At 43.5% G+C, this 12,411-nt stretch overlaps 1 protein-coding gene across 7 annotated transcripts in view; it reads right to left on the bottom strand.

Annotated features, from left to right (window-relative positions):
* Positions 1 to 12,411, bottom strand: part of CAPN1 (calpain 1) — a 43,318-nt gene that overhangs the window by 8,000 nt on the left and 22,907 nt on the right. For 4 of the 7 annotated variants that reach the window (XM_058160154.1, XM_058160153.1, XM_058160151.1 and 1 more), the window contains 9 exons: positions 12,223 to 12,308; positions 11,456 to 11,530; positions 9,405 to 9,565; positions 7,555 to 7,730; positions 7,007 to 7,018; positions 5,853 to 6,064; positions 4,075 to 4,114; positions 2,410 to 2,475; positions 1,315 to 1,372 (listed from right to left, as the gene is read on the bottom strand). In XM_058160154.1, coding sequence (XP_058016137.1) covers positions 1,315 to 1,372; positions 2,410 to 2,475; positions 4,075 to 4,114; positions 5,853 to 6,064; positions 7,007 to 7,018; positions 7,555 to 7,730; positions 9,405 to 9,565; positions 11,456 to 11,530; positions 12,223 to 12,308 — 886 coding nt within the window. Of the gene's footprint in view, positions 1 to 1,314; positions 1,373 to 2,409; positions 2,476 to 2,733; positions 2,774 to 3,750; positions 3,817 to 4,074; positions 4,115 to 5,852; positions 6,065 to 7,006; positions 7,019 to 7,554; positions 7,731 to 9,404; positions 9,566 to 11,455; positions 11,531 to 12,222; positions 12,309 to 12,411 lie in introns of all 7 variants that reach the window. The other 3 variants (XM_058160156.1, XM_058160150.1, XM_058160152.1) reach the window with 2 other exon arrangements.

The following is a 12,411-nucleotide window of genomic DNA, read 5'->3' as shown; positions in this document are numbered from 1 at the left end:
GATGATTTTATCCTTCCTCTTTTTATATACGTAGAGGTAGTCCTCGACTTACAACAGTTCGCTTAGTGACAGCTCAAAGTTACAACGGCTCTGAAAAAAGGCAAATTATGATCATTTTACAGACTTATTGACCACTGCAGCCTCCCAATGGTCACAGGATCAAAATGGAATAGAATAGAATAGAATTTTTTATTGGCCAAGTGTGATTGGACACACAAGGGATTTGTCTTGGTGCATATGCTCTCAGTGTACAGACTTCAGAGGATAATTAGAACTGCAGAAAAAATAATTGATACCAACCTGCCTTCCATTGAGGACCTGTATACTGCATGAATCAAGAAGAGGGCCGTGAAAATATTTACAGAACCCTCGCATCCTGGACATAAACTGTTTCAACTCCTACCCTCAAAACGACGCTATAGAGCACTGCACACCAGAACAACTAGACACAAGAACAGTTTTTTCCCGAAGGCCATCACTCTGCTAAACAAATAATTCCATCAACACTGTCAAACTATTTACTGAATCTGCACTACTATTAATCGTTTCATAGTTCCCATCACCAATCTCTTTCCACTTGTGACTGTATGACTGTAACTTGTTGCTGGCAATCCTTATGATTTATATTGATATACTGACCATCATTTGTGTTGTAAATGTTGTACCTTGATGAAGGTATCTTTTCTTTTATGTACACTGAGAGCATATGCACCAAGACAAATTCCTTGTGTGTCCAATCACACTTGGCCAATAAAATTCTATTCTATTCTATTCTATTCTATTCTATTCTATTCTATTCTATTCTATTCTATTCTATTCTATTCTATTCTAAAAGAAAAGATATCTTCATCAAAGTCCACTTGGCAATTGACTCATATTTACGACGCTTGCAGTGTCTCGGTGGGGTCACATGATCCCCCTTTTACGACCTTTTGACAAGCAAAGTCAACGGGGGAAGCCGGATCCACTTAACAACCGTGTCACTAAGTTAACAACTGCAGTGATTCACTTAACAACGGTGGCAGGAAAGGTGGCAAAACGGGGAGGGAATTCACTGAACAAATGCCTCGCTCAGCAACTCTATTGTGGTCGTTAAGTCGAGGACTACCTGTTATATAGGTCAACCCAATACTCCCGCCACCTATTTTACCCACAACAACCCTGTGAGGTGGGTTGGGCCGAGAGCAGCCTTCGCCACTCGCCCAACTTCCAGGATTTGCAGCAAAACAGATTATTTTTCTTTTTTATTACTGCGCTGTTTTATTAAAAAAAAAGAATAGCCATAGAGAGGAAAAATGCTATCTTGGCACTTACGTTTTCCAATGATCCTATTGAGGATAGTTTGCAGTTCTCGTGGGCTGATCTCCATATCCTAGAAGGTAAAGGAAATTAGATTAAATTATCACGTGTGATGTTGGAAAAAGAGGCTTTTAAAGCCTGTATCTGAACAGGCCTGCAGGTGGAGCTCTCGCCTCACAAAAAAAAGGGCCTGGTAAGACAGTCTGTTATTAACACAGCTGCCTGCAATTACTGCAGGTTCTAGTCCCACCAGGCCCAAGGTTGACTCAGCCTTCCATCCTTTATAAGGTAGGTAAAATGAGGACCCAGATTGTTGGGGGCAATAAGTTGACTTTGTATATAAATACATACAAATATATATACAAATGTATATATAAATATACAAATAGGATGAAAACTATTGCTAACATAGTGTAAGCCGCCCTGAGTCTTTGGAGAAGGGCAGGATATAAATGCAAAAAAAAAAAATCAAAAAAAAAATCAGGAGGCTGTGAGTTTGATCCTAGGTAGAGGCAGATATTTCTCTCTCTGGGCACGATGAGAATATTATCTGCTGAATAAAACTCCGCACTGGCAATAGGAAGGGCATCTGGCCAGTAAAACGCTCTGCTAGCTCCATTCAGTGGCCCAGACTCCACCCCCGCAAGGGATTATGGGATTAAGATGATAATTAGAATCTCTCTCGCTTTAACTAGACAATTAAACACTAAGCAAATTCAAACAGAGCAAAATGATCTTACTGCCAGCTCAATTTTTAGTTTTAATTCTTTAATTCGTACCATGTTTCCCTGAAAATAAGACCCTGTCTTATATTTTTCTGAACCCCGAAATAAGCCCTTGGCCTTATTTTCAGGGGAGATCTTATTATTTTGGGGCGCATGGTGCAAGATGGGCTCCTCTTGCCGTCTTACCTAATTTCCAGCTCTCTCTCCCAACCCTAACCAGGGGAAATGGTGGGGACCGGCTGCGCATGTGCTTAAATATTTTCAGGGAGGGAGCATGTGCTCAAAAGCCCGACTGGGCTTATTATTTGGGAAGGTCTTATTTTCGGGGAAACAGGGTATTTTTTTAGAATTTGTGCTTTTTTTTTTTTAATCTTCACGTACTTACCGCCCCTGCCAGCTGCTTAAACAGCTGTTTAAAGCCTTCGTCAATCTCACTTTCCGAAAGTATTTTCTAGAGAAACGGGGGGGAAAAGAGACGGGCGTCAGAAAACGAGGACTGGAATTTTCCAGCCAGCTTCCGACGAACAAAATCAGTGGCAGAAACCGGATTGAAAACCCTCCATCTTATCTCTCAAGTGGATCGTTTTGAAAATATGTCTCCCCTATGAAGGAAGACATGGATTTCGCCTTTCAATGGAGAAGGGAAATTTATTTCCTGGTCCTGAATTCCCTCAAATACAGAGAAAAAATTGTCACCGGGAGTTTCTACCTCATCAGGAAGGTTGGCTTGGATCTGATCATCCATCTCCCTGCAGAAGGATGGAAATAAATTTTTATAAACAAAAGAACAAAATGACACTTAGAAATAACCTCCTCGAAAAACATAGCCTAAAATACAGGTAATCCTCATTTTACGATCATAATTGAGCCTGGAATTATGGTCACATAAACCACGCCATTGGTCATTAAGCAGCTCATCACGAGACTGGTCTGATTTTAGGACCATTTTTTGGGGGGGGGCAGCAGTCATTAAGTGAATGCCATTGTTGTAAGGCGAACATCACCGTAACGAATTGTCTGCCTTGGGCATTTTTTTTTTTTGCAGAAAAACCAAAACAGAAGCTGGGTTTCCAGCAAAAAAAAATCAGGAGGCTGTGAGTTTGATCCTAGGTAGAGGCAGATATTTCTCTCTCTGGGCACGATGAGAATATTATCTGCTGAATAAAACTCCGCACTGGCAATAGGAAGGGCATCTGGCCAGTAAAACGCTCTGCTAGCTCCATTCAGTGGCCCAGACTCCACCCCCGCAAGGGATTATGGGATTAAGATGATAATTAGAATCTCTCTCGCTTTAACTAGACAATTAAACACTAAGCAAATTCAAACAGAGCAAAATGATCTTACTGCCAGCTCAATTTTTAGTTTTAATTCTTTAATTCGTACCATGTTTCCCTGAAAATAAGACCCTGTCTTATATTTTTCTGAACCCCGAAATAAGCCCTTGGCCTTATTTTCAGGGGAGATCTTATTATTTTGGGGCACATGGTGCAAGACAGGGTTCCTCTTGCCGTCTTACCTAGTTTCCAGCTCTCTCTCCCTAACCCTAACCAGGGGAAATGGTGGAGACCGGTTGCACATGTGTTTAATTATTTTCAGGGAGGGCTTATTTTAGCGCATGTGCTCAAAAGCCCGATTGGGCTTATTATCTGGGAAAGTCTTATTTTCGGGGAAACAGGGAATTTTTTTAAAATTTGTGCTTTTTTTTTTTTAATCTTCACGTACTTACCGCTCCTGCCAGCTGCTTAAACAGCTGTTTAAAGCCTTCATCGATCTCACTTTCTGAAAGTATTTTCTAGAGAAACGGGGGGGAAAAGAGACGGGCGTCAGAAAACGAGGACTGGAATTTTCCAGCCGGCTTCCGACGAACAAAATCAGTGGCAGAAACCGGATTGAAAACCCTCCATCTTATCTCTCAAGTGGATCGTTTTGAAAATATGTCTCCCCTATGAAGGAAGACGTGGATTTTGCCTTTCAATGGAGAAGGGAAATTTATTTCCTGGTCCTGAATTCCCTCAAATACAGAGAAAAAATTGTCACCGGGAGTTTCTACCTCATCAGGAAGGTTGGCTTGGATCTGATCATCCATCTCCCTGCAGAAGGATGGAAATAAATTTTTATAAACAAAAGAACAAAATGACACTTAGAAATAACCTCCTCGAAAAACATAGCCTAAAATACAGGTAATCCTCATTTTACGATCATAATTGAGCCTGGAATTATGGTCACATAAACCACGCCATTGGTCATTAAGCAGCTCATCACGAGACTGGTCTGATTTTAGGACCATTTTTTGGGGGGGGGCAGCGGTCATTAAGTGAATGCCATTGTTGTAAGGCGAACATCACCGTAACGAATTGTCTGCCTTGGGCATTTTTTTTTTTTTGCAGAAAAACCAAAACAGAAGCTGGGTTTCCAGCAAAAAAAAAAAATTTCTAAAATCGTGATCTGGTGACTGCAGGATAGCTGTAAATTTGCTTAGGTTTGACTCATATTAGGGTTTGTCCAAGCAAGCATGATTTCAACCAACTACAGTTTGTTATAAAAAGCCCTGGGAAAGGAGAACAGAACAGAATAAAGAAAATATGGAATGGAATAGAATAGAATGGAATGGAATGGAATAGAATAGAGTAGAATAGAATAGAGAAAATATGGAATGGAATGGAATAGAATAGAGTAGAATAGAATAGAGAAAATATGGGATGGAATGGAATGGAATGGAATGGAATGGAATAGAATAGAATAGTATAGAATAGAATAGAATAGAGAAAATATGGAACGGAATGGAATAGAATAGAATAGAATAAAGAAAATATGGAATGGAATGGAATGGAATAGAATAGAATAAAGAAAATATGGAATGGAATGGAATGGAATGGAATAGAATAGAATAGAATAGAGGAATGGAATTAGAATATAATAGAGTAACAGAGTTGGAAGGGACCTTGGAGGTCTTCTAGCCCAACCCCCTGCTTAGGCAGGAAACCCTACACCATAATAGACAAATGGTTATCCAACATTTTCTTAAAAACTTCCAGTGTTGGAGCATTCACAACTTCTGGTAACATGGCATAGGGCCGGGCTACCTACGGGACCGCCTGCTGCTACCGAATACCTCTCACCGACCCGTGCGCTCTCACAGAGAGGGACTCCTCAGGGTGCCGTCAGCCAGACAGTGCCGTCTGGCGACACCCAGGGGAAGGGCCTTCTCTGTGGGGGCACCCACCCTCTGGAACGAACTCCCCCCAGGACTTCGTCAACTTCCGGACCTCCGAACCTTCCGCCGCGAGCTTAAAACATATTTATTCATCTGCGCAGGACTGGACTAGGTTTTAAATTTATATGGGTTTTAACTGGGTTTTATTGTGTATATTGTTATTTTTAACTATTGGGCTATGTTGAATAAGTTTTTTAATCTGATGTTTTATTTTGTATCCTATATGTATTTTTATTTTGCCTGTGAACCGCCCTGAGTCCTTAGGGAGATTGGGCGGTATATAAATATGAATAAATAAATAAATAATAAATAAGTTGTTCCACTGATTAATTGTTCTAACTGTCAGGAAATTTCTCCTTAATTCTAGGTTGCTTCTCTCCTTGATGAGTTTCCACCCATTGCTTTTTGTTCTACCCTCAGGTCCTCTGGCGAATAGTTCGACTCCCTCTTCTTTGTAGCAACCCCTGAGATATTGGAACCTTGCTATCATACCCCCCCCCACCCACAAGGCCTTCATTTAATTAAACTAGACATATCTAATTCCTGCAACCGTTCTTCATATGTTTTCGCCTCCAGTCCCCTAATCATCTTTAAAAAAAGCCGGGATGACTTACACTGTCCCAGCTTTGTTCTCTGAGAACACACGAAGTACAAAGTCTCCTTCCTTGTTGGGCTCAAAAGTCGAAGGGACCACGATATATTCACCCGGGGGAAGCCTAAAACGAGTGCTGACTTCCCGCAGGTTGATGAACTGCTCCGACCTGGCCCGGGAAGAGTTAGCGAGGAAGAAATCCCGCTTCAGATGGACGGACGGCTGCCCCTTGCACTGCCAAGAAAAAAAAAAAGGAATTGAGATGAAAAAAAAAAAAAATCCATTTTGCCAGAGATTTCCTCCCACTGAGATCCCCAGTGGGATCAAAAGGAATCCGGAAGCCAAGACTTGCCTGCAAAAGCTGGAGATCCGTCAATAATGAGTAGGGCAACTGAGCCGAATGAGACAGAGCGGTTTGGACATCCCTAAACCTGGTTTCTATTTCAAACCATGAGGACTAGCATCTTAGTTCTTTTTTTTTCTTTTTCTTTTTTTTTTTTTGAAGCCATGGACCACAGCCCAAAATTACAGATAGTCCTCGACTTAACGGCCACAATTGAGCCCCAAAATTCCCATTGCTAAGTAAGGCAGTTGTTAGGTGAGTTTTGCCCCATTTTACAACCTTTATTGCCACAGCTGTTAAGTGAATCCCTACAACTGTGAAGTTAGCAACACAGTTGTAAAATGAATCGGGCTTCCCCGTTCACTTTGCTTGTCAGAAGGTCGCAAAAGATGATGACATGGCCCCCACCCCACCCCGGCCAGGGACACTGCAACCCGTCATAAATATGAACCAGTTGCCAAGCATCCGAACTTTGATCACGTGGTCACAGAGTTGCTGCAACGGTCATGAGTGCGAAAAACCACAAGTCACTTTCTTCAGTGCTGTTGTAACTTTGAACGTTCACTAAACGAACGGTTGTAAGTCGAGGACTACCTATATTGGAAGGGCAGGAGTCTGCCTATACCCCATTGAGCAAAAACTAGATTTAACTCAGCGATTGCTCTTTATTTGAAGCAAAGAGGTCTAGAATCTTAGAATCCCAGTTTTATTCCTTGGCGTCTCCAAGCTGGGGGGGAAAAAGTTATTGGCCTGCAATCCTGGAAAAACTTTACTGCCATTGGGACCTGAGACTTGAACCCATGACCATAACAGGCTGCTCTTTGCAAACATACCTCCGGAGGCACCTGGGAAAAACAGAAAAAGGAAAAAAAATCATTGTGTTTCCAAAGAGGAATCATCCCAGTTCAGAGGGACATCAGGGGAGGGAGGTGGGGAGAGCCCAGGGGTGGGGCTGCTGAGGGTTCGCAGGGGGTTCGGGAGAAGCTCTAGCTAAGATTCTGTGCAGTTTGGAGAACCCCCAAATCCCACTCCTGGCTGGCCCCGCCCACCCTGCCCCTCTCCCCTCAGGAGTCCCCACGTGGCCCGTTTTGGATGCAGGTAAATGGAGGGCCCGCGCGGAGACTCGGGGAGGACGAAAAATGGGCCTACCGGAAGTTCAGGAAGAACTCCAGAGCCTGGCGAGGCCGTTTTCCCCCTCCTGGGGGCTGAAGAAAAGCCTCTGGAGCCCAGGGAGGGCAAAAACGCCCCCCTGCCCCGCCATAGTATAGGAGTCTGACTAGGGCACGCCCGCCATGGCCACGCCCACCCAGCAACTGGGCAAAAAAACCCTTGCTAAAATTTTTGAAGCCCACCCCCGGGCGAACCCCTTTGGGGTCTCTACCTCGTAGACGGCAAAACCGATGGTCTCCATGTCCTTCCCGAGCCGCCTCTCTTTGCGACGGTGTTTCTGCATCAGGGCCAAAAGGAAGCTGCAGCCGGGTTCTCTCCGCCCGTCTTCGTCATCGTGATCGATCTCGTTCAGGCGGATTTTAAACTGCGGGTTAATCCAGAACGTGGCTGCAGGAAGAGAGGGAACAGAGGAAGAAAAAAGATGGAAGAAGGCCAGCGCGAAAGATTGGCACAGTCAGGCATGAGCCGGGGGCCTTTAACATATCTTGTATTCAGGTAGTCCTCGATTTATGACCATACTGCACCCTGGAAGTTACGGTCCTGCTGTAATGGTCGTAAAACGGGACAGCAGTCCTTGATTTACAACCATAATGCATTACAGTCCTGTTATAGAGGTCGTAAAGCAGGTCAACAAAGACTGGTTTCCAGCAAAAACCTCATAAATCATGATCACGTGACTACAGGATGCTGCAAACGATTGTAAATGCGGTCTGGTTGCTGAGGTCATGTGGTCCTCAGCACATGTGGCGATATGACTGCAAGGGGAGGGGCTGGCTGTCACAACTTTGGAACCGGGGCATGAGTAGCTTTCGGTTTTAACTTTGGTCGCTAAGCAACTGGTCATAAGCTGAGGACCACCCGTATAATTTTTTTTTTTTATTAAAATGCCTAAACCAGAAGGTAAAAAGTGAAGTCATTGGGGAAGTTGGCAGGAAATCGCAAGTCCCGATCACAGAAAGCTTTCCTTAGTTGGCGGGAAGTTAGTGCTACAGTGTGCAGTCAAGTGTGGGGTGGGTGCTCCACCTCAAGGGTGTGTAGGTGAGCAGTTGGGTGCTACGGCCTAGTGCAAGCGGCCCACATTCACCCTGCGGTCCAAGAGTTCCTGGGAACAAAACCCGGTTAAGAGAGGGAGCAACTGACAGGAGCATCTTGTGACTTCCTGCCAGCTTCCCCATTGACGTTGCTTGTGGGAAGCCAGCAGGAAAGGCCACATGCTTTAACCAGTCGCTAAGGACCCAAATCTTGGATCACCTGATCACAGGGATGCTGCAATGAACACAACTTTGAGCCCTGGTCATAAGCCCATTTTTTTCCCCAGCACTGCCATCCCTCGGAAGAGTTGTTGAACGAATGGACGTAACTGGAGGATTCTCTGCTAATGCAAACAGGAATGTGACCCCAACAGCTTCACACCCCACACGTCCATAGCGCCCTTAATAATTTGCCCTGCGTTTCATGATGACTATAGGACTGCAAAGAGATGTGGGTTGTTCTTCCAGGATTTTTAAAATATATTATTATAGCTTGAGCAAGGGGTTGGACTAGAAGACCTCCAAGATCCCCTCCAATTCTTTTATTGGATTTTTTTTATCCTGTTTTTATTGATTTATAAGCAACTCAAAGGGGCGAATATATCTAATACTCCTTCCTCCTCCTCCTCCTCTTTTGCCCACAATAACAACCAGTGGTGAGGCAGTGGTGAAATCCTCTATGGATTGCCACCGGTTCACTGCCCGTGCATGCTGCAAAAGCACGCTGCACACGCGCATCCACAGTGCGGACCAAACGCACACTTCGCCCGGGAAAAGGAGGCTTAACAAGGTTAGTAGGGGGTGAAACAGTTGTGTCACGCAATTTAGATTCGCTAGAAAGCAGTATTTCCTGCTTTCTAGCAAAGATAAATCGCATGGTTACAGCTGATCGTCGGAAATACCAGTTCTGACGAACCAGTAGCTTTTATGACTACCGGTTCTCCCGAACCGGTGTGAACCGGTAGCATTTCACCCCTGCTGTGAGGTGGGTTGGGCTGACAGAATTACATCCTCTACCACGGGAGATTACCTGGGTAATTCCTACAGCCCCCAGCTGTGCTCCCTCGTCGCCAGGTGCCATCGTACAGCGTGGTGTTCCACTTTCGGAATTTGCGAGCCTTCAGGGCATCAGGGGTGAGGTTGCAGATCTCGAGGCGGGAAAACTCCCGGAGGAAATCTTGGAAGGACATCCTGCAAGCAAATTCCGGAATTGGGTTTTGAAGCATGCAAAGTTACAATAGGAGAGCAGAACCCGCAGACTTCAGATCTTTGTCGGGGAGAGGCAGAACTTGGGAACGTCCCGATAGTAGAAAAATAGAGCCCCTCCCCCACAATAGAGATTTTTTTTCTAAATGATTCATGCATTTTATTATTATTTTTTTAGAAAAAAGAACTTTCTTGCCCACCATCCAAGGCCAGGTATCTCAACCCCAGTATCATTGATCCATCTCATTGAAAACAAAGTGTTTTTTCTCTCTCGCACATGTATCTGTCTATATCTGTCCGTCCATCTTGTCTGTCTGTCTGTCTGTCTGTCTGTCTGTCTGTCTGTCTGTCTGTCTGTCTGTCTGTCTGTCTATCTATCTATCTATCTATCTATCTATCTATCTATCTATCTATCTATCCATCCATCCATCCATCCATCCATCCATCCATCCATCCATCCATCCATCCATCCATCTATCTATCTTCCTATCTGCTTACCTACCATGTTTCCCCAAAAATAAGACCCTGTCTTATATTTTTTTGGACCCTGAAATAAGCGCTGGGCCTTATTTTCGGGGAAGTCTTATTATTTTGGGGCGCGTGGAGCAAGATGGGACTCCTCTTGCTGTTTTACCAGCTTAGATTTCCAGTTCTGCGTTTAAGTATTTTCGGGGGGGGGGGCTTATTTTAATACATGCACACAAAAGCCCGATTTGGGCTTATTATCAGGGGAGGTCTTATTTTCGGGAAAACAAGGTATCTATCTATCATCTGTCTGGCTGTCTGTCTATCTATCTGTCTACCCTGTTTCCCCCAAAATAAAACATCACCTGATAATAAGCCCTGTCGGGCTTTTAAGCGCATGGCTATAAGGCCAAGCACTTATTTCAGGGTTCAAAAAAACATAAGACAGGGTCTTATTTTCAGGGAAACACAGTATCTGTCTATCCGTCTATCTATCTATCTATCTATCTATCTATCTATCTATCTATCTATCTATCTATCTATCTATCTACCTACCTACCTACCTACCTACCTATCATCTATCTGTCTGTCTGTCTGTCTGTCTATCTATCTATCTATCTATCTATCTATCTATCTATCTATCTATCTATCTATCTATCTATCTATACCTACCTACCTGCCTATCATCTGTCTATCTGTCTGTCTGTCTGTCTGTCTGCCTATCTGCCTATCTGCCTATCTATCTATCTATCTATCTATCTATCTATCTATCTATCTATCTATCTATCTATCTATCTATCTATCTATCTATCTATCTATCTATCTATCTATCTTATCTATCTATCTATCTATCTTTCTATCTATCACCTGCCTCTATCCATCCATCCATCCATCCATCCATCCATCCATCCATCCATCCATCCATCCATCCACCCTTCCCTTCCTTCCATATCCCCCATCACAATCTGCAGAGCGACTCCAGGCAGCTTATAATAAAAATCATAAATATTAAAATAATATTATAGTATTAATATTAATAGTAGATACAAAATTAAAAACTAATCTTCCCCATTAGTTTTTAAATTTCAATACCGTATTTTTTCGGTGTATAAAATGCACCAAGATTTTGAAGACGTAAGTAAGGAAAAAAAAATTTTTTTTTGCCCTCCCCGGCCCCCAGGAGCACTCTGTAGGCCTCCCAAACCCTCTGCGCACCCTGTTTTTGCGAAAAAGGGCCAATTTTTCGCAAAAATGGGACAAGGAGGGTGAGGTTTCAGGGGGCCAAAAATAGCTGTATTCGTTGTATAAAATGCACCAACATTTCTTTTGAGGTGGGGGGGGGGAGTGCGTCTTATGGTCCGAAAAATACCGTAAAACCTTTGCTTAAACCCAGATAAAAACCAGACGTACCAAAACTCCCCATCCTCCATTTTCACTCTCAGCTGCTGCCCCACAGCCGGCTCCACCGCATTCCACTCTCCAGAACTGTTAAAAAAAATAATAAAAAGATTGTGAAAAACACTCCTTAAATTCACCAGGAAACAAAACAGATTTTAGGCAGGCTGAGGGTTTTTGTTAAAGAGGCTGGCAAGAATTCAGGGTGTGTATCCATCCATCCAGGAAAAGAAACTGGCAAAAGTTTGTAAAATTTAAATTACAGTAAACAAACAAGGAAACCAGAAACAAGCCCTTGAGTCTGAATTTCATAGGGCCTGGTTTTTTTGTTTTTTTTTTTAAATTGTTCATCGGTAAGAATTAAATGGTAAGTCTGTCCAGACTAGAGAGAGCTGGGTTCGAATTCTAGCTTATTAAAATGGCCATTAACTATGATGCTGAGAGCTGTTTTGAGAACAGGCAGGGAGGCCACAGAAAAACATTTGACTGATAAGCTCTGAATTGGTCTATTCTAATGTTTCTCCACCGTGGTGGCTTTAAGATGCATGGACTTCAACTCCCAGAGTTCCCCAGTCCACGCATCTTAAAGCCGTCAAGGTGGAGAAACATTGATTTATCGTTCTATTTTAAGACTGGGGAACTTTTATGGAAGCGAATGAAACATGGATAATTCTGCTTCATTCATTCTGATGCTCTTCGGTTCTCTCTAAACCAGGCAAGGCCACCTCATGACGAAGGATGCTGGGAGTTGTAGTTCACCCACTCCAGGACGGCCATTTTACCTGTCGCTCCATGCTCCTGTCCATTCTACCTCTCCCCATGGGTTTCGTATCCGGATCAGGCTGACGCGCTGTCCTCGGAAGTTGATCTATCGGAAGGCAGAGATTGTCATGAGTCACTGAGTTCCCATGAAGCTGACTTCACGGTGGTTTTATATCATTAAACCATGGCCAATCTGAGTCTTAGACAGC

The sequence above is a fragment of the Ahaetulla prasina genome, chromosome 17 (genome assembly GCF_028640845.1).
Source record: "Ahaetulla prasina isolate Xishuangbanna chromosome 17, ASM2864084v1, whole genome shotgun sequence".
NCBI lineage: Eukaryota > Metazoa > Chordata > Lepidosauria > Squamata > Colubridae > Ahaetulla > Ahaetulla prasina.
The sequence above is the reverse complement of the archived record's forward strand: the minus strand, read 5'-3'. Positions and strand labels throughout refer to the sequence as shown.